General features: G+C 41.0%; 1 protein-coding gene across 1 annotated transcript in view; it reads left to right on the top strand.

Moving 5' to 3' along the window:
* The window catches only part of LOC120587637 (uncharacterized), a 419,915-nt gene that overhangs the window by 344,405 nt on the left and 52,721 nt on the right, over nucleotides 1-22,789 (top strand). The window contains exon 4 of the mRNA XM_039844730.1: nucleotides 1,969-2,057. Coding sequence (XP_039700664.1) covers nucleotides 1,969-2,055 — 87 coding nt within the window. The 3' untranslated portion in view covers nucleotides 2,056-2,057. The remainder of the gene's footprint in view (nucleotides 1-1,968; nucleotides 2,058-22,789) is intronic.

Here is a 22,789-nt window from a genome sequence, read left to right as displayed (position 1 = left end):
GTGATAATTATTATGAGAATCAAATGAAATAACACATGGGAACATGTCTTCCAAATTAGAAGGCCTGCAGTATTTAAAAGGAATTACCTTGTTCCTCATAAAGTGATTTTTCCTTGTTTCACATAAATAAGTATATGTATGTGAATATGTGGAGCTCTCTTATCCTTCTTCGACTACCTAACAAACTCTTAAGAGTTTTGGAGGATAAGAATTACTTTGAAATAAGTTAAAAACACTGTTTTTGATACAACGGTGGGCACAGAGTGCACGTAAAATAAATGTATGAAGAAGCGATTAAATTTTGTCGTTCATCATCTCTTATTTAAGAAAGTAGGGAGCTATGTACTGAACTGTTTTTAAATTCCAAATATTTCTCTCTATCTCTATATATTATATCTATCTATCTAACCATCTATCTATGCATCTATATATCTATGCATCTGTATCTATCTATCATCTATCATTTATCATCTATCTATTTATCATCATCTATCCATCATTTATCATCTATCATCCACTTATCTATTGTGTGTGATTTTTTTATCTGCAAAGTATGATTCTCTCTCCAGAAGACGCAGCTCCCAAAGTTCCTTGTGTTTGAGGTAGCTCAGTGGCTTGCTCGCATCATGGAATCTTCACTATCAAATGCCATTCAAAAGTCCTGCTTTCTACTAGCTGTGCCTTTAGGCACATTATCTAATTTCTCTGAGCTTCAGGTGTGACATCAGCACATTGGGTCAGTGCCGACCTCTCTGGTTGTGGTGAAGATGGGATGAAATACCATAGGCAAAGCCTATATCATCATGTCTTGCCCTTATTACCCATTCTACCCAAGTTAGACATTCTACCAATATGATAAATGAGGGAGGAGAGGGATGGGAGTGACAGACACGTGATAGGGATGATACAAGTATCAGGAGTCCAAGGGAGAGAGAGAATGCTCTTTGAAGGTCTTTCTGAGAAAGGCCAGCCCTATGCTGAGAAAAGCCTAAGGGTACAAAGAAAAATGAAATCAGAGGTCTGAGACTGAGTATATACTCCCATTAAAATGAGAAACTTGTGGTTACTCAAGACTGACTTCTCAGGGGACCCACTCAAGAGATGTTGATAGGCCTGTCCAAGGAAAGAATTCAGTTTATGACTCCACACAGGTTAGAAACTGAGTTAAGAAATGGGAAACACATCGTGAACACCTTCTCCTTCTCCATTTTTTCCTTAGGTGATACCAATGAGTCTCAGAGCTTTAAACATCATGTAGGTGCTGATGACTTGCCATATTTATATTTCAACCCTGGACATGTCTTCCAAATTTAGGCTTATGTAAATTCAGTTGTCTATAGACATTTCTCCTTGTGTGTGTTTGTATGTATGTGTGTATATATATGTAGATATAGATTTTAACTTAAAAGGTAAAAAACTCAGTTTCTGGTCTTCCTCCCTCTCTCCCTGTATAACTCTCTCCAAACATCCTTTGAATCTCATGATTGCTTCCATGCATTATTACACAATTTTGAAAAAGCAATCATTAATAGAACTATATACTAGGTTCAAGGGCTGTGCTAATTACTGGGAAAATAAAATAAAATAAAGGAAAATCCTTGCCCTGAAAGGGCTCACTAAGTACGAGGGGGAGACAGCATCTTGTTCTCATAGTATTTATTCGCATGTGTCAATGCAGTAGAACAGAGAGATGCCCTCATAGAGTGATACTAAGGAGATTACATTTTGAGCTCCTTGGTGAAGGATGATGAAGAGGTCATTGTTTTGTAGGGACTGTGAGTTTTGTGATTCCCATTAGTTACTCTCGACCTATTTGAGAGGATTACACATACACATCTTCGAGATCAACTTTGGACACGTGACTCACATTTGTCAAATGGAATGTGAACAGAAATGTTATAGCCTCTGTTTGAACAGAAGCCTTGAAAAGAATCACCAGGTTTCATTGTCCTTTTCCTTCTTTTGCAGGAGTGGTTTGTTCCAGGGAGGGGTTTCTCCTTCAGCCTGGATGTCAGAATAAAGAAGATCCATGGAAAAGGGCTGCAGCCCGCATGAAGGTCAGTGTCAAATAACTTTGTTGTTGTAAACCAGCGAGATTTGGGGGTAGTTTATCACTGCAGCATACTTGACTTAAAACTGACTGATAAAACTATTGGTACCAGAAGTGCAACAAAAAACCTCCAATGTGTGACATTGGCTTTCAGGTTAATTTAAGCAGCAAAGAAACTTCTTGGTGACTCATATTATTCAGTGAAGAAACATTTGGTAAAACTGTCGCTTGCGGTATCTTAAAAGGCGATTATGTAGCTGTAATAAGAACTACATATATAAAAATTCCGTGTGACAAACCACCCCAAGGCTCAGTGGTATATAAAAGTAAGCATTTATTTCTTATTCATGTGCCTACAAGTTGTCTGGGGTTCAGCTGATTTAAACTGGGCTGAGCTTGGCTTGGTGCCAGCTGTATATTGAGTTTGTCTACTCCATGTATTTCTTCAAGTCTTTGGAGTAGAGCTCTTTTGGGGATGAAAGGAAGGATCAGGGAGATATACTCTAGTGGTGTGGGTAGGAGAGACTAGATAATCACCCATAGTACTTAATGAATTGTGGCTTTAGGTTAATAAGTGAGAAAGACTACAGAAATTGCAGTCATGTGTGCTAAGTTTTATTTGTGGCCCAACACTTAGTAGATGCTTACCTTGGACAAGTCACAATGTCTAAATCTCAGTTTCCCTATTTGAAAAACAGTGAAAAACTAACTTCAGAATTTTTTATTTTTTATTTTTTATTTTTTTTTTTGAGGAATGGAAATTCTAGTTAGCCCAGATAAAGGTAGTGATTAGGTGATGGTGTAGATACTCTTTGGAAGCAGATCTCGTGGAGTCCAAGGGAAATTCTTTGGAAACAGATCTCGTGGAGTCCAAGAGTGGATCACCCCACCAGTGTGTATACTTCTGGGCAAGAGGAGTGGCAAAGGAAATTTATTTGCAGGGGTGTGGATGGAAATGGGTTAAACCCCAGGATGTCCATGTTGACACATACGAGCCATTCCTGGTGTTGGATGGAGCCTGGGGTGGGAAAAGAAAGGAGTTAGGCCAGGAGCTTCCCTTGATAGTACTCTTACCCCAGACCCTGCGGATCTGAGGAAAAGGCTCTCTGAAAGACAAGAAAGCCCCAGCTAACATCCCATGCAGTGTAATTTGAGGGGTATTACAAAGTCCCATCTATAATACAGGGTATGCTTCAGGCAAGTCTGCCCTGAGAATTAACCACAAACTTTCTCCCTAACTGGTATGGTAATGAGGTTGCAAGAAAATTCCAGCTAAAATTTTAATTTTCAAAGCTCATCCATCTGCTTTATGATCTTATAAGAAAAATATTCCATTCCCAGCCACCTGTGAAGGGAAATAGGCAAGACTTGATTTTCACCCAGGCAATTTCTCCATTTGGAATGCCAGCAATGTTCTCTCCTTGGAAAGTTTATAGAGCTTATATCCTGCTTGTTCACCTTTAGTGAAGAAATGTTAAATATTTTAAAATAAACTTCCTTTAATGGGCTAGAAATACATATCCCCCAGATATTTTGCTTCTTTAAACATCCTGAGGGCTGTAAAATCCTCTGGGTTGGACTGAGTACCATGTCAGAGGTGTTCCCAACTCGCTTGGTTTGTGGGGTTCTCTCTGGTTTGTGGAGTTACAGCTGGGGCAAGGAGGAGAGTTTAAGCATCATTGTTTCTTTATTTGTGTCTGTCATCTTTCAATACTCTTCCTGCTGCTTGAATGAGTGAATTGAATGCTTTCTAGCTTCTATGCTTACTTTTATTTGCCTGAAGAGACTTAAATGCCTGCTATGTGCCCACCATTCACACGGGACTGTTCACGTACAAAGCAGCGTTTAACCTTGCATTCCCACTGTCCCTCATTTGTCTCCAGGAGTCCTGTCCTAGTTTACAGAAAAGAAAGGGCTGTGAACTTGGAACCAGGTGTCTGCGTTGCAAATCCAAGGGCCTTCGCTTACTAACTGGGTAATGTTGGGCATGACAATTAAACATTCCCCTGTAGAAAGAAGCCAGGCATTCAGTTATTCCTTCAAAAGGCACATACCTCAAACTACTATGTGTTAGTGGTAGGCACAGCGTGAGAGGCACCTGGAGAATGAAGATGAAGCACCCGAGTAAACAGAGTGAGCAATTGCCATGTGACTTCAGTACTTAAAGAGATCGGTAACACCTTGACTCTCTCTCAGGAGAGTTGAAGGTCACACGTGTGAATGTTCTGACTGCGCTCTGTAGACATAAGCAATGAAGTGTTGAGAAATGGAAGAGTGCCGAACAAAGATAGTATTTCAGAGTTTTACATGTAGTTGGTATGCAATAACTGAGTCAAGTATATCTCTCTTTTCAGCGTTTACAACTGTTGTTTAGTTTTTTATATTCTCATCCACGACTTCCTTTAAAAATATATGCGGGTATGCAACTGAGGTTGAAGTGAATTTCAATAACTTTTGTTCTAATGAGTTGAAAATGGGATCCTTCTGGAGTATTGCAAAACTGGGCTTGGGGCCTTGGTCTTGGGATAAGTAGATGATCTTTCACATCCAGAGAAGAAGAAAGCAATAGGAGATGCCCCTCGAACAACAGAGATCATTGTACAACTGGTGGAGCAATCGAAGGTTAGAATAATCTGAATACAAATCATAACATAGAAAAAGGAAATTTCCCATCCCTCCTTACTCCTTGAATCATTGATTGCAGTTACAGATATGGCTGTCCTCTCAGCAGAAATGTATTAAGACCATATGTAAAGATAAATATTCTGGTTGCAGCAGGATAGGATAACACATAGCAAAGAGCACGTCAGTGGGGTACCTCACAGACTGCTGTGTTTCCACCCACAGTAAAGAATACTCAGAACCATGGGAGGTGTAGATCCTGTTCACCCTTCCATTTGTTCATTTATTCAACAAATATTTATTGAATGCCCGTCGTGAACTGGGACTTCAGAAGGAAGCAAAATCTGGCATAGTCCCTGCCTTTATGTGTGTTAGTGAAGGACACTGACGTTAGTCAGATAATCACACAAACTCATCTTCAGTCGTGGCAGTGAGGGTTGTTATGAGGGGAAGTAGAACATACAAAAGGAGGCGATGCTAAAGAGATTGACCTTGTGAGAGAAGACACAGTAGGCTCCCCCAAGGAAGTGATGCTTGATGTCTGCTGCCATTGTCACATCTCCTCTGTCACTTCTGCCTTTCTCTTCCATTTTTTAGGGACCCTTGTGATTACTTTGGGCCCAACTGGATAATCCAGGATAATCTTCCCATCTCAAGGTCCTTTATTTAAATACATCGGCAAAGCCCCTTTTGATGTGTAACGTAACGTATTCACAGGTTTCAGGGATTAATGTGTGGATATCTTTGGGGAGTCGTCATTTCACTCACAATATCAGAGCATCAATATTTATGCCTGAGGAGGAAGTGGAGGGTAGGTGATCTATGAAAAGACATTTTCAGCTTTAAGAAACTGGAGATTGTATCTTAACTGCACTCAGGTTTAGCTAAAGTGGATGGAAGGTAAGCTTTCAACAAGAGTCGTGCTAAGTAAATGAGAGGCAGAGCCCAGAACTTAACACCCGAATGAAATGTTCGTTGTATATAAGGCTAGTCCACTGTTAAGGCAAATAAAATTCTTGATAATCCAAAGGATTTGCAAATTGATTTGAAAGCACATGGGTGCTGGCGCTATGCCTAGCTGTGTGTATAGCAGGCCTGCCTGTGACAACTCAGGGCATTTTTTCTCTAAATGCATCATCCCTTCCTGTTCTTTTGGAGAATCCAAGTGTGCTCTGTTTACTAGCATCCCACCCACCCCCTCACATACACCTCTTCCCAGAAAGATCTAAATTGGTTCAATCATATTGTATGTATGAATTTTTCCAGTTCTAGTTTTTCCAGTTTGCTTTTATGGTCATATTTTTTTTTCTTTCCTCCTTACCTTCCTCGGGCATAAAACATTACTATCCCCTTTGGAGGAAAACTCCAGGGGCCTTTAGTAACAGAAATAAGAGACAGTAAAGAGAAGAGATTCCACACCACACCTCCTGTGCCCGTCGGGCTGAGCGGACTGCTGCTGTTGGCAGTGCTTTGCAGATGTTGGCTCTAGGCCACACTCTTTCCTATTCTACCACCCACAGAGAGCTCGAGTTCTCTCCAGTTCCACACAGAATACCTTCCCGAGGGGTCAAAACCATGTTAATGTGGGGAGAGGGAGAGGATTCCATAGAGACATTGCAATGAAGGAACGTGGTGAGAGGACCAAACCCTCACAGTCAGTTTCTTCCCAAATTCGCGGTGGAACCAGAGGTCTAATTTCTTTCTTTCTTTTTTTTTTTAGAAGCTACTATTCTCTCTCCCTTTCAGCTTCTATATATCAGCATTCACTGATTTATTCTTTGGGAGAAAGGAAAAATTTGGGAAGTCTAACTTGGAGCTGAAATCCTCTGAGTGTCTACTTTCTCAGTTGTAGAGACTGTGGTTAGACCTTGAAGGAGTTTGAAGCTTCTTTTCTTTGCCATCCCTTTGCAGGGTGTGGGGAAGAGACCCCTCCAATCCTCCTGACCTGTAAAAGGCAGATAATCACATCCTGTCTCAGGAGACATGATGTGTGATAATGTGTGTAAAGCACTTATAAGATGTCTGGCATCTTAGCTTTTAGTAAATGTTCACTAAGAGGCAGGATGGTGATAATAATGATGATGATCTATTTGTTCTAACCTATTCTTCCGGTTGGGTTTTCAAACTTTAAAAAGGCAAGGACACTTAGAAATCTCCTGGTTCTTTTCCCCAACTTTGATCTATTGATAAATAAAATTCTAACTTAACCTGCCCATTGCTTAACTGATTTATGCATAACATTTTTTTCAAGTTCGGCTTTGATTTTCTGTTGTTCATGTTTTTGTTGGTTTCTATCAATTATCATTGCTAAGTGACTGTCTGACTGCTGTGGGGTTATTGTTTGCAGATTATGCAATGCTGGAAAGTAACTGTAGATAGAGAATTCTATAGCTTCTAATTCTTAGATCCTACCATAATCGTCTCAAATATTCCTTTCAAAATGTGAACTCTTAAACATGTTGGGAAGTTCTGGTTTAAATCATCAGGTCACACAGTGCCCTTCTTTTAATAGATTGGACAGTTCAGAGTGGGTTGTGAAGATGATCTGCTAAATATCTACCACCTCCCAAATAACCAGGCTGATTAGAGACAGATCAGTGACTCAGATTTTCCTGAAAGCTTCTTCATGACCCTTCTGCTCTTTCATGTTTTGCCCCCAAAGAGCCCTTTCCCATCTCCCTCAGAGGGTCTAAATATTCATTTACAAGACACGCAGAGGGAAAGAAGAAAAAGAACACCGAGAAGATGGCTCATTGCTCAGTGCAGCCCCTGACAACAGATCCCCCAGCTTCTCCTTGTTGCAGCCCATAAACTGCTCTGTAAAAATTAAAAAGCGTGAATTTACAGGGCCCAAAGGGAGCCAGGAGGTAAGGATCCATCTTTAACCAATGGGTCAGGCATACTGATGAAACAGTAGGATGAGGCCGTGCCAATTTCTGGCCAATAAAACATCTTCCCTGCCATCCCAGATCCTTGACCTTCTCTTTCCCACACAGAATTAAGAGAGGACACAAATGACGGGGAAAGGTCAACAAAAAAGCAGCAAGACAAAGCAAAGCACCCAGCATGCCCTGGCCTTGTAGACAGTTAGGTCACGATGCATCCCTCCTGGGCGCTTTATTCCTGTTTGAATCCCTTGGCCATCCTGCTTGGTTAAGTGCCTCCTGATTTTCTAATTCAGGGAAGCCTGGGTTAGTCAATAGCAAATAATTGTTGTCAAAATAGTTCTAGCTGGAAATAGAAGCCCAAGGTTCTGTGGAAATTGAGGCAACTGAGTAAATCCTTTGGACAGAAGAGAAACAAAAGGAAGTTTGGGCACTATGGCTGGGTTGTGCTGGTTTTTGACTTTGGCAGGCCTCTTTAACTTCTCCGAGTCTCATGTTTCTCATCCCTAAAAGGAGGAGAGGAATGGAAGAGAGGGACTGGAACGGACCTTGAGATTTCTCTGTCTGATATTCTCTAATTCTTAAGCAAGTTTCAGACCCAGGGAACAAGGGGTAGGGTAGATTGACAGGGCAAGCATTCTGGGACAATAGGGGAGGGCAACATTCTGGGACAATGCTTGACAGGGCAAGCATTCTGGGACAATAGGGGAGGGCAACTATATAGGCTCAACCTTCTGAGTGACCAATGTTATCTGCCTTTTGTCCATTTATCTAGCTCTGGCCAAGACTGCATTGACTTATATTCACATTAAGAGTAATCTTTCTAATTCTTTGAGTTTGATACAGAGATAGAGTGTGTGTGTGTGTGTGTGTGAGAGAGAGAGAGAAAGAGAGAGAGAGAGAGAGAGAGAAAGAAGAGAGGAAAGGGAGGAGGGAGGAGGAGGAGAGAGAGGAGAGAGAAGAGAGAAGAGAGAGAGAGACTGAATAAACCTGGACTGAGTGAGAGGAATAACTTACAGAGGTATTGAATACTGGGGCTGATGGAATTATGAAAACATTTCTTGATGTCTTGTTTGAGAATAAAAAGAAGTATTTTGAGAATAAAAAGTATCTTCTCTGTAACTTAAAGATGTAGCCAGTTACAGCTCCCAAACTTCCCAAAGAAGCAATGAATTTTAATTACCATCAATCATTGTGTGGCGTGTGGTACATTTGGTACTGAGGGGTGGAAGGAGTTCAGATGAGTTACTATTTAGGTAAGGAGTTGCTGCAGAATCATCTGCCAACAACTTGGATTTGGCAAAACCAGATATGCCATCCCTAGATTAGAACCACAGGACCTCAGGGGAGGATTCAGTTAAGCCGTTGGGTGGGCTCAGGCTGGAACTGAGAGCTGAATGATCAAGGTTCATCAAACTCAAGTTGTAGATGTAGAAAAGGGATGGTTCCAAACCAACTTTGCAGGGAAAGAAAAGGTGAAGACAGCCCTCTGGGGAAGTCCAGACTCTAGGCTGCTAGGATAGTGAGAGAAATACTTGAAGTAAAAGACGGGGTAGTTTTCTCTTTTGGACTAGATCATCTCTGAAGTTCAGAAAATAGATGTAGTTTATCTACACGAATGGTTAATCGAGGGTCTGGAATTCATACCCAAGTTCATCCCCTCATTTGGTCAATGGAAGTTGAACGTGCCATGTTCTGGGCTGTATACTGTGTGCTTCTATCTCTTGACACCCCACTTGAGTCTCTTCCAGTAGATCGTGACAACTTGATTCTTACTGAATGCACAAAATTAGCAAAGCCATAATTTCCTTCTTTGCCAAACCTTCCTTCCTTTTGTTAAGGTAAAGGATGGAGAAAAAGAACATAGATGATAGATGTTTTCTATTTGGAATGAGAGTAAGGATCACGGGTTTTGGATGAGGTCTCTGTTAGTATTCTATAAATACTTTCTAAATAGCTGAGCTACTTCACTAGGCCTACTCTACCAATAATACATTCTGAGAGGCTTAGCAGAGAGTCATGGTGTATGTGTGTGTATGTCTCAGAGCCAGTGGGACATATTCAGAGGGGATGTAAATGTCTGAGCCTTGGAGACGTGGCTCAGAAAGAATAAACTTTTGCACTAGTGCCTGGTAAATCAAAGGTGTTCTGTAAGTAATCTTTATTTCCTCTTTGGTGCAGTCTTGAGTTTAGTGGTTATGTTTTTTCTTTTTCTCACTCAGTTTCTTTTTTGGTTGTATATGATTTCTCCACCCAAAAGAGGCTTTTGAGGTTCCAATATATACATCTGAAGCGTGTGTGTGTAGGTTGTATGTAAGTCTGTCGAGGGGAGGGTGTCCTAGTCTTGTTATTTAGGGTAGATGAGGCTGGATGAGGTCAGCTGGGTTTTTGAGAGTTCAGGTCAAGTCTCCAACTGGCAGGGAGCAGTCATATCCTCCAAGCTTGCCAGCCGAGTGCATGCTCTCCTGAAAGTCACTGAGCTGAAGATAAACATGGAGCTCATAATAGCTTTCTCACTTGATGTGCTTTATTACATGTTCCACACTTTAAATTCCTTTGCTTCACTCTCGTATTCTTTTGGATCTTTCAGAACAAACGTTGAAGGAGGGGGGAAAAAAAAGCAAACTTCTCTCTTCCCCTCACCCTTCCCATCCCTTCTGAGTGACTCACTTCAACTGGAACAATTAATCTTAATCAGGATGGTGTGACAGCAGAAAGAAGTCATCCACTGTGAAGCCCTTTGGTGCCAAAGCCTTGGTGAGGCAACCAGCTCCTTCCTCTGGGCTGCAGTGGGGGCAATGTGGAACTATTTAGTTGTTTTAAAAATAGCCTTTCGCAAAACTGGAGCTGCCTGTATCTGTAGGATGGGCTGCAGGTCAGAGGTTGTGAAATGCCTGTGCTAACCACCAAGTGTGAGCAGGCACTTTTAATAGTGTTGGCTGGAAGGCGGCACAGGCCACTGGGCTCAAACGATCAACTCCACCTTCTCTGGGGGAGATTGAGGACAAACAATTTCTCGTGTTTGCACTCGTGTTTTTCTCTGCAGAACGCAGAGCTTCCGTGCATGTATCTTTACCCGTTATCCTCATTTTCTGACAGGTGCGATTACTCATCTCTCCTCTGCCCATCTCCTGTTTTGTTTTTCTCTACATGGGTCACACTTTCCAACAAGCCACACTACACCTGGTACACTAGAAAGGATGTGGTCAGCAGAGTGCACTTTTTATAAATGGCTTCACAAGTCCTGGAATGACCAGGAGGAACCACTTCATCACCTTAAAAACATGGCTACTTCTTTTAATTTGCAATTAACTGGTCAAGTCTTTACTAACAAAGACTATCATTACTCTCTTGAAGTCCAAGAACACCAGGGTCATGGTCCAAAGTGCGCAGTCCTGTTTCCAGATACAGGGCAGGGAGAGAATTGGAGTGCACAGTCTACTCAGTTATGGATGTGTGTTGCTTTAGCTCCTTCCACAGGTGCCTTTGTTAAATGCTGCCCTGATACACACTGAGGGGTCCCTCTCCATTGCTGTGGCCGTGCGCTAGGGGACCCGGATATAAGCATAGACCACAGTGATTTCAAAGCCACACATGGACATTAAGGTTCCAGGTACAATAATCTGTGATGCAAGAAAGGCTGCATTAGAGGTGACGAGATGCTGGTGGTGTTGGCAGCACAAGAAAAGGGGTTGGTAAAAGGAGCCTCCAGTTCACTCAAAGTAAGTTCTGTCCTTAGAGGCTGTGGTCTCCTCTCCTAGCAGACCTCAGCTGGCATCATCTCAGTCTTCCTGATATTCCATCTTAGTCTGTTCAGGTCACTGTAACAGAATACCATAGATTAAGAAGCTTAACCAGACATTTATTTCTCACAGTTCTGGAGGCTAAGAAATCCAAGATCAATAAGCCAGCAGACTCACTGTCTGGTAAAGACATTCCTCCTGATTTGCAGATAACTGTCTTCTTATATCCTTACAAGGTGGAAAGCGGAGATAGAGGAAGCTTTCTTGTGTCTCTTATAAGGGCACTAATCCCATAATGAGGGCTCCACCCTTATAACTTAATTATCTGCCAGAGGCCCTACCTCCTAATACCATCACATTGGGGGTTAGGAAATGAACATTTTGGGGGCACATGAACATTCAATTTATAATATGTTCTAATAAAGTCTCTCTCCCAGGGGGCTCTTTAGTCCCTTTGTAAATTTGCCTTTCTCCTCTGCATGTATTGTGAAAGATAATGGGCCATCAGAGGTTTTTACACTTTTCTCCCAAAGCAATGGATGACTGCTGGCCTAACAGTCATAAAACTAAGGGAAGTCACTCAAGTTATTTTCCCTATGGTTTGCTTCCTATGCCTTGTTGCTTTCTCTTTCGGATAAAAGAGTCTGACCTAATTATCTTCCGTATTCTGCTTCATTGTGCATGCTATTTTGCTGGAATAAGAAAGAAAATGTCCCTTGGTCAAATTGTGCTCCAGTGCATCCAATAGCCATTGGTTATATTAACAAATCATTGGCTTGAGAACAGAAGCCATAATGTACGAACAAACTCCCTTCCCATCCTGCCATATTGGGTGTGTCGATTCAGGGTCTTCAGGTCTCTATTGATACAACGTTTTCCAAAGTCTGTTATCATTCATAATACAGGCATTTCTTGAGCACCAGTTCTCTTCCAGGTACTCATTTGGGTTATTGTAGTACAGAGAGAGAAAATATAGAATCTACCTGCAATGATTATGTTATCTAGTAAGGGAAGGCATGGTATATGCATAAGCATCTGTGATAAAAACTAAGAACTGATAGGTTTGGGTACCCTAGAAAACAGAACCAAATGCAAAAACTATTGTGCTACTTCTTTATCGGGCAGTAAAAACCCAGGAAAGAGAATGAGGAGAAGAAAAGTGTGAAGAAGAAAAGGAGAAAAACAATTACGAGGGAGCACTCACCAGGCCAGATACCACATGGCAATAAGTATAGCTAATTGCTCAGTCTCATAGGTCTGTTTTCCTAGGGGCCTGTGATGTGCTGGGTCTCAGGAAGGTGCATGGTGGAGGAAGAAGTTATTTGCTGGATCCTGTGTCCCATTGGTCAAAGCTTTTTGTATATCCCACTGGGTTTAATGCCTCAGTAGCAACAGGATATACCAAAGTAGAAGGCAAGGGGTTCGGAACACAGATATGGAAGAAGTCACTGTTGGGTTGTGCTCATACGCGGTTGGCCAGAGTCCACCCTCCTACCCTGGCTTCAGTTTATGTCCCTTTGGTGGTGACAGGGGTCATCAATGGCTCCAGGCTCTCTCATCCTACCAGGTTAGCAAGTTCCAAAATGGACAGTGGGAGTTAGGAAATAGAATGTTCCATCTGGGGAGGGGGAGGGCAAAAAAAAAAAAAAAAAGGAATGAAAAAGAGGGATTCTGGCTAGAAGATGTAGAAGTGGAAAACAACATTTGTCCAACATTTGTCCACCCAGGATCAGAAATATATCGGCTCTACTGGAATTAGAACTTGGTTTTAAGCTAATCTGCCTCCTGGAGTTGGTGATGGAGATCACAGGCATGGAAAACAGCCATTGCTATTTATTTATTTTAAAGCTTCTTGGGACAAGACAACTTAGATTCAGGTCTGAACTCACTGAAAGATGGCCTGTTCGATCCTTTTCCAAAAAGGGGATCGTAGTCCTACCCTATAAATAGCATTGGGCTTTCAACCTGTTTCAGCCTTTCTCCTGGAGATCTGAGTGGGAAGCTTCCCCTCGGTGTATTCCATGAGGGGGACCCGGGCTGGAATGTGGCCTTCACTGCTCAAGGTTCTGAAAGGGAGCTTTGCCCTTGTATGAAAGGAGTAAACTCAAAAAAAATATTCTAGCGAGTGGAAGATAGAGTCTCAGCGTTTCGGGTTTTTCTTTCTTTCTTTCTCTCCCCTACTTGAATTAACATGAAGTCCAAACCCGATCTTAGAGCAAAATTGGCTGCCACATAATTTAGACATGTTTGCATAACATTCTGAAAATAATTCAATAAGAATAGGTTTTTCTTGGAATTTATCACCGCCTGGCAAATTGGAGCCCAAATACAACAACTTTGTGCTAAAAAGGCATGAGACGCAGCAAATGGAAACGACAGTGGCTGAGAGAAAGGAAACCCAAGCAGCCGGTCGACTTTCGTTATCCATGATGGTGTGAAGCAGGAATAGGAAACACAAGACAGGGGCAGGGACAAACAACAGCCTGCGTTTCAGACACCCCCATCTCCTCCAAGACTCAGCAACAGCTGACAGGCCAAGGTGGCAAGTGAAGGGCATCTTAGGTCTCAGAAATGGTTCTGAGGAATTCTCTCATGCTGTACTTTTCCATGTCTTGAGCTGAAGGTTTTTTTTTTTTTTAAATGGATTCTAATAGAGGGGATCCATGAGTTTAGAAAGTAATAAACTAACATAAACACAGAAATTGTAACTCGGAAGTTACAAGGACAAGTACAGAGCAGTAAACCTAAATCAGAAGCCCCAGATTGATTTCAGGCTCTGCCATTCTTGCTGGGACAAGCCAAGCAACTTCTCTGAATAGAACTTCTTCTCTTTACAAATGGGGAGTGGGGTGGGGGAATAGCTCCAATCACAGTGAAAATTATTATTAGTGTAGTATTTCAGAGCTTCGAGGCATTTTAAAATCCACATAATGTGTACAGGAGACCTCAGGTGTAGCACATGTGTCGGTTCCTTAGGGACCAGTGTTGTTAGGCTGGAAGCTAAAGTTCTTGTAGGGCTGAATTATGTTCCTAGGTCACCTGACCATGGCTCAGTATGTGACCTTTGGACTCTTCCTCACTCTGGACTTTAGTGATGTGAACATGGTGGGCAAGGTTCTCTGCTCCCTTAAATGTTAGTGTCCCTAAGCTTTTCCTCTCAGCCTTCTCCATCTCCCTGGTGACCTCATACATGCTATGGCTGTCCTTTTCTTCTAGCCCAGGATCCATATCTTCAGCCTAGACTTCTGACCTCTGCTGTCTACTCAACCATCCAATGGACGGGATGCTACGCATCTGGAAGCATCTCATCCATACCTGCTCCTATCTGAAATTGGAGTTGTTATACCTTCTCTTCCCTATCACAGTATCTTAGTCAGTTCTGGCTGTTATAAAGAATACCATAGACAGGGGGGTTTAAACAGCAAACACTTATTAATCACAGTTCTGCAGGCTGGAAGTCTGTGACTGAGGTGCCAGCAGATTTGGTGTCTGGCGAGAGCCTGCTTCCTGGCTTGCAGATGGCTCCCTTGTTACTGTGTTCTCCCGTGGTGGTGAAAGGAAGCTCTGGTGTCTTTCCCTCTTATAAAGATACTGATCCCATCATGAGGGCTCTACTATCATCACCTCACCTACACCTAATTACCTCCCAAAGTTCCCACCTCCTAATACCATCACAACGCGGGGTCAGGAACCCAACATGTGGATTTGGGGGAACACATACTCAGTCCACAGCACATAGTGAATGATTCCATCATTGCTGTAGGTGCTCCAGCCAGTAGGCATTCAGCAGGCATCCTTGACTTCTCTCTGTCCTCTACCACCTACTTTAAATCTATTAAGGTCATTCTGGTTTCTAACATTTCTTAAATGTGTCTGCTTTACTACATCCTTGCTACTAGCACCCAAATTCAGGTGCTTGTTCTCTTTTCTTGGCCTATGGTCACAGCCATTATATTGGTCTCTGTACCTCCAATTCTATCCCTCTAATTCCTTCTCCACGCTGTAGCCAGAATACTTCTAAAAAGCAAATCCAAACACGTCTCTCTTCTGCTTCACACTCTTCACTGGCTTCCCTTTGACTTCAGGATAAACTCTAAGTTCTTTAACATTATTTACAAGCCTCACCTTCTCAGCCTGCCCCACCCCTGCCCTCACCCTTGTTTCATACCTAGCATGCTCTGTGGTCTCTGTGCTTCAAAGATCTGGGTCTTCACACAAGATGTTCCTTCACAGAATGATCTCTTCTGCTCCTTCCCAGGTGCTTCTGCATCCTTCAGTTGACCTTTATTTCCTACAGGAAGCCTGCCTAGATTCTCACTCTCTACCTGCAGAGAAAGAGAAATTTCCTAGTTCCAGAAGTAGAGTTAATAGCAGTGTTTTCCCCTCTCTACCTGAGTGGTTTTTTTGTTTCGTTTTGTTTTTCTGTTTTGTTTTGTTTTTCAGAAGGAATATACTTGCCAATTCTAAACAAAACAAAAGCGAGCTTTATTGTCATCCCTCATTTCTGGTGGACTCAGTGAAGAGGGAGTTGGAAGTCCCTAGCTCATGCAAAAAAAAAAAAAAAAAAATGAGAGAGAGAGAGAGATTTAGAGTTCTAGGCAGAATGCATCCACGCAGAGAGAAGGGCATATGACATCCCAGCACCTGTAGGTTCCCATAAGGTCTTGAGTTCACCTTGCCTGGTTGGGGAAATTTTGGCAGGTTTACCAAGCGATTCTAGCAACTGTAATAACAATGCCATGAACTTCCTTCTTGACAGGAGCAGAGGCCCCTCTTAGATAATAAACTCTTCCAGAGCAGCTAAGATTTTTGAGCTGAGTCACCATTTACGACTAACCACAAACATTCTCAAATATTATATTGGTAAAGCCAATCACACTCTAACACATTCAAAGTTAATTAATATTTTGGCTACTTCACTCAAAGAAAGATACATCATCTTGTTTCTCACTGAAAGCTATAGTTTCAATTTATTTAGAAAAAATTCTAATGACCAGGAAGAGAAAGTCTCATTATAAGATGGCATTTTCCTGGGACAAATGTTCCAAAAAGAATTTTTCTAGGGACTCCTGGGAAGTCACCCTCCTTGGTGGAGTTAAATGTACCTTCCCTTTCTGGGGTCCTGTATAGCCTTATACTTCTCCCATCATGTCTCTTAATTTAATGTCAAGGTGGCTTATTTAATACCTCTTGCTCTCATCGGACCCTAAACTCTTTGAGGGTAAGGACCTCATGTTACTTTTTCAATGCTATGTCTCTAGTTCCTGAGATAAAATATGTAATCAGTAAATGATGGTTAAAGAAATATATTCTCTTTTGCTGCTGCTCATGACACTGGCAGGAATGAGGAAGAAGTCTCTGTATATACATTGACTTCCTTCTGAATCAGATTTATCTGCCACCTGTATTTCAAGACAGAATTTTCTTTCAGGGAAGCTACCATCTTCTGGGTTAAGAGCAAGAAATAGAAAGCAGCTTGTTATTTTACCAACTGTGAAAAGAGGTTAGGGGAAACAGAAGGAGGTGAGATTAGAAGCCTATAAAGTGAGGAGAACCTCACGTGTGGGGTCAGAGGAGCTGGAAGCAGGGCTGCAGACACTTGATCAGTTTCTTCTGTGTCACCTCAAGTTTCAGCAACAATGAGGCTAATGGAATATGTTCCAAATCCAAATACTTCATGTCCCTGAGGACTTGGTGATCTTGATGAATAACCTCCATTGTGAGGCAAGCTGAAGGCTCTGCCCTGTCTGAATATAAATCATGTCTTCTCTTCCCTCATCCATTCAACCCATCTCACCCTCAATCCCAACCTTTCCACTTCCCTTTGTTCCACAAACTATCAGGGAGACATTAAGTAAATCATCCCAGCAGGAGCAGACTGCAAGAGAAACACCTTGTCTGTAACCACCTCACCACTCCCTTTGTCAAAAGCAGGGTGAAGCAGGGACTCCAGTGTCCTTTGGAAACATTCATCTGGGACACCTGTGCTGGGAAAAACTGTGGTCCTTCATCTTCCAACCTTGGGCAAGGTGGGTGACCACACTGTGAATGGGCGGGGTGAACGGCTGTAGAAATGATAGGTTGGTGTTCTAACATGGCCCCGTTGAAGACACCATCAAGAAGGACCGTGGTGATTGGGGAATGAAGGTGGGAAAGGAGCCACAGTGAACTAAGGCAAAGTTTCAGATCCTACATGTGGGTCTGGATCTGGACTGCTGAAGCGTAAATCCCACCACAGCCTGGGTATATGATCCTGGGCAAGTTTCTCAATTCCTATAAGCCTCGGGTTTTCCTATAAAATGGGGATAATAATTACACCTAAGTCAATGGTAATGATGCAAGAAAAGGACTTAGCACAAGGAATAGCACCTAAAAAGTCCTCACTAAAAATAGATATTAATATTGACTCTTGGTAAATCCCTTAAAGTGGCATGGTTAAATGAAATCAATAGGAAGATATTTACAGAAATGTTAAAAGAAAATATGACTTCAAGAAAATTTTTCGATTGTAGCAGAATACCTGAAATTGTACTCAGGGTACATAATTCATCTATCTATGCTGTTAGGAGGCTTAGTTGAAAAGTTTTTGAAGCCTTGGGTCAAATCCTCTCCCCACTCCAGTCATCCATCTATCTATCTATCTATCTATCTATCTATCTATCTATCTATCTATCTATCTATCTATCTATCTATCATCTATTTAATCTATTATCTTTGTATTTATTTAGATAATAAAACTGAAGCTTAAGAGAATATTGGGAGTTGTGAAACCAGAATCGAAACCCAGAATTTCTGTTCTTTTATCCATTGCTGTTTTTGCTGATATTAACCTAAGGAGGATTATACATGCCATTCAGACTCTTCACCCTGAAAAGTAGGCATAATTGTTTCCATTTTGCATCTGAGGAACCAGAAGCTCGTATTAGTAAATTGAATTGACTTGAAGGTCATGGTGATGTGAATCTTTCACCAGCTGAAGAGGTTGGATATATAAGATGCCTAAGAAAGTCCAAATAACCTTGCATTCTAGCAAGGGAAGGGAAGATGAAAAGCAACAAGAGGGGAGGGATCTCTGATGGTCTGTACATTATTATATCCTGAACGTCTGACGACAGTGCCTAGCACTTAACAGGGGGTCCATAAATATTTATTGAAAATACTAAATGAATAAACAAATGAATATTAAACATAGTAACAAACCAATTGAAATATTCTTTTTAAATTTTAAAATTCATGAAAAGCCTTTACATTACCAGTTTGCCTCCATCAGCGTGGTGTACTAGTCATTTTCTTAAAAGTAACATTTAATATAGATAGAAGTAACAAAAATTGATACAAAATAAAAAGTATAAGAAAGTTACACTCACCCCATATATCAGAAGTAATAATATATTCATTTTTTCAATCTAGAGAGTCTCTCCTCCCTTGGATTTCCGTGATATCAGCACTTATATGATTCTGAAATAAAATCATCCCCAAATTTCTGATGTCCATCATCTCTCTTTGTACTCTTTCTCTTTGCTGGTTCATTTACTATCATGATTTCCACTATGTCCTATGTGGGGATGACCCTTAAGTCTCCATCCAATGGCTTCATCCTCTCTCCTGTGCTCTCGTTCATTATTTTTGTGCTTGACATTTTGGCTTTAATGTCTCGGTGATCAGAAATAGGAGATATTATCTTGTCTTTTTCTGGTATGCTTATTTCAATTAAAGATCTCACCATCTTCCCAGGCACCCCATCCAGAAACGTATCATTAGTGACTTTCTCTCTCCTTGGCTCAGCACAACCAATTAGTCACCAGGTCCTGAGAGCTGAGTTATACCTCCTCTTTTCAGTCCCTCTCTGTCCCTTTCTGAGACTAGAGTAGTCACTTCTATTTTGTACACTGTCATTAGATCAACCATCTTGAAACTCAACTCAACCTACCTCTCTCCACTATCTATGGCTTCACGTCACCTAAAAATTAATTAGAGCACTTTAGCCTAGCATTTAAAACTCTCATTATCTGACTTGGACTAACTTTTCACTAATTTCTTCCAACTCACCTTCATACTATGGTACCAGTGTTTTTGAACACATCCAAGTTTTCAAGACATACCTAAGTTTTGTCTGCCTTTATGTTTTGCTCATGCTATTTCCTCTACCAGAATGATTCTTTTATGTTCTTCTTCCTCCTGCAATTTCTGAGCTAGGATATAAAATGTGGTACAATACGTAAATACTACCTCCATAATGTCTACCTAAATACCCAGAGCAGGAATTATTTTCTATCCTTTGAGCCCCACAAAACACCATATTTTTATGTGTTTCTCATCACATCCAAAAATAGATCACTATTATAGATAAATCTACTATATCAAACCTACTGGCTGTGAGTCCCTTAAGATTTGCATCTGGTAAATATCGCAGAGGAGCCAAAGGCCAGACATAATGACTTACACTTGTGGCAGGATGTTCGTTTTTAATGCTGTTTTCTCTTTTCCCTCCACTTTCCTCCTTCCTAAAGGTAGTCTTTGGCAAGATTTAGTAGATGCTAACATCGTAATTCATCAAAATTATTCTATGAGAGGCAGGTTGATCAGCCTAAAGTATGGTTCTAATGTTCAGCACTGCAGAGGCAGTGGTAGGATGGGTGCAGGAGCATGGAGCTCAAAAGAAGATGGAAATTAAGAGGTTCTATGGGAAACAAGGGCATTTTAAGTGAGGTCTGGTGACTGTGATGTCATCAATATAATTTTTAACAGTATTCACTGGTTGATGGGGGATATCACCTACTAATGGGATATTTTTCTTAACTCTTTTGACTTGTAGACTTTGGGCAGCCATCACAGACTGACTCCCATACTGGAAAAGCTGGGAACTGGGATTTTTTTTTCTTCGAATCATAAAGATGTGCGTTTACCTACAAAGTCACAGAAGTTTTATGTAGTTTAAGGACATGAAGATTTACTTTTCTCACTTAGCAAGAAATCCAGGTCTAGGCATACCATGAATCGGAGATCCAATCTCTTTCTTTGTTTTGGCTTCTCCATTTTTAGCACAAATTTTTACCTTCATAGTCACAGAATGGCTGTTGCATCTCTCAGCTCCACATCTGTGTTTTAGGTTTGAAGAAGGCTGAGGGCCAAAAGGTTTTACGTGAGGCTTTAACTATTTATTCAGGTTTTCATTTCTACCGTGTTTGCCAGACTTGTGTCACATGGATAATCCAGGCTGGAGGATGACTATTAAAATCTAATAGTTAGCTATCTAACTACTTTTATACAGAAAGACAAGTGAGAAGTTAGTTGGAAATGATTATTAAGTGAATCGAACTGTTCTGGCTACTATACTTTCTGACTCTCCTCTACCACCGTTATGGTCTCTGGAAATAGTAACATGCATCTAGATGGTAGTAAAAACTGGATTCTGGGAAATGTCTGTCTGTCTGTCTGTCTGTCTGTCTGTCTGTCTGTATATGCATATGTGCCACACATGTGTGTACGTATGACTGTATGTATGTATGTGTATATATGACTGCATGTATTTGCATACCTGTTCTAGAACTAGTGATTTTGCTTGAGTCATTGGTATATGCCATGATAATTCCATTTCTATCAACTCTTCTTACACATTACAAATAAGAATACTTAAGAGCTTAGCTTTAATTAATCTAACTCCATAGACCCTAAAGGAACCACCCCCATTCCAGTGAGATTCTATAGATGTTAAAGGAATACTTTGTTAAGGAATCTAAAAATCCCACTGTGTGGGACTAAGCACCATTTTTTTTTAAAACAAATGAAGAATATATTATTTAGACTTTAATATCTGTAGTCTTTAATTTAAGAATATTGGCCTTTAATTTCTTTAGATTATAATGTAAAGGGAGATTTGAATTTTGGACTTTAATTGCTCCCTGGGAGGCAGTTCAAATTCAAGTTTGAGTCATCCTTATTCTGCTGACATTGTATTTTGGATTATATTGCTGTTAACTTCTGATGAATTACACTGAGCATCTTGGCCAGTGACAACTTGAAATGGAATATAAACTAGGCAATAGATTTCAAATTTAGGATATTTAAGTAATGTACCATTCGTACCCATTTTAGAGTCCTCTGGAGCAAAGGTCAAACTGTCCACCATGATCCAGGTAGTGTACATAATGGAGGGAAGGTTGACATGGGAGAGGCCTCATAAAGTTGTGAGTAGGACTACTCTGACAGAATCTGAGGGGACAGCCTAACCCCTGGAGGACTACAAATTTCATTACAACCTAATGGTTTAAGAGGACAAAATCTTGTGAGTGTTGGAGAAGACATTCTCCACTTCCCATGTTTTCAAAAAGGGAGAACATTGCCTCTATATACTACTCAGAAAGGAGAAGTAAGGAAGAACTCTTTTCCCCTTCTCTACCCTTGTCTTAAGTGATTGTGTGATTGGATAGGATTTAGAATATGACTCAGTCCCTTCCAAGTTTTCTTTTTCGTGGATTTTCCTTTGCACTTTCTCTTCTACTGAGTTCATGAGGGTCAGAGGCCCAGTGTGAGAATTACTAGAGGCTGTTCAGAGGACAGACTTTCTCTTTCCTGACTAATGAGGCCTAATGGCTGAGAGAGAATGACTCTGCAGACCCTCACACCTCATTGAGAATAGGTCCTAAGTCTAGCTCTGAGAATAGAGGAGTGTTAAGAAGCTTAATTGTTGTCATGGATCCAAGACCATAGCTTTCAGAGTAGTTTTATTAGCCATTAAGCTGATATTTTCCTCTCTTCCTCATCATCTGACTCCTGTGTCGAAATTTCAGTTCCAAAGTGAGGTGGGAAAGACGAGATTAATGATGACCTCTAAATCCCCAACAAATATTAGCAAGAGAAATGTTTGTTGGTTCAGTAGAAGATTCCTCCTCAGGGATCTGACCAGCTACATTCCAGGGCGAAGCTAGTTCTGTAGGGGATGAATAGAGTTGTGTGTAGAAAAGATTGAGGGGATCTTTAGGGAAAGGAAGAAGGAGGGAGACCCAAGAGACATGGAATTTCAGGATGTCCCCTGGGAGAGGTCTCTGTATGTACTGATGATTCAATGAAAAAAGGAGAAAAAATATTTTGTACCACAGTCTGGAGCTGTTATTTGTGGATATCTCATAACAAGATTTTTTTTTTTTTCTGGTAATGTGTTGGACCTTCACAGCTTCCCAAATGTCATGGAAATTACTAAAGAGCTACATATATATGAGACAGTTAAGAAACAGCTATTGAATACATTAAATGAAGGGGAGAATATCTATTTCATAAAGTCAGTGAGAATCCAGCACACTGAAGGAACATACTAAGTGCGGGAGAAGAAAGGGGGTCAAAAAATTCTTTCTCTCCAATCTAAAGATATAGATGAAACTCACATAAACATTTAGCAGGAATAAGCAGGGATAGAAGGAGGCAGTAGTAACAGGAGATGATTAGAAAGTAAACCGGAGAAAGAACAAAAAGAGAGAGAGGGAGAGAGGGGA

The sequence above is a fragment of the Pteropus medius genome, unplaced genomic scaffold (genome assembly GCF_902729225.1).
Source record: "Pteropus medius unplaced genomic scaffold, Ma_sr-lr_union100, whole genome shotgun sequence".
Taxonomy (NCBI): Eukaryota; Metazoa; Chordata; class Mammalia; order Chiroptera; family Pteropodidae; genus Pteropus; species Pteropus medius.
The sequence above is the reverse complement of the archived record's forward strand: the minus strand, read 5'-3'. Positions and strand labels throughout refer to the sequence as shown.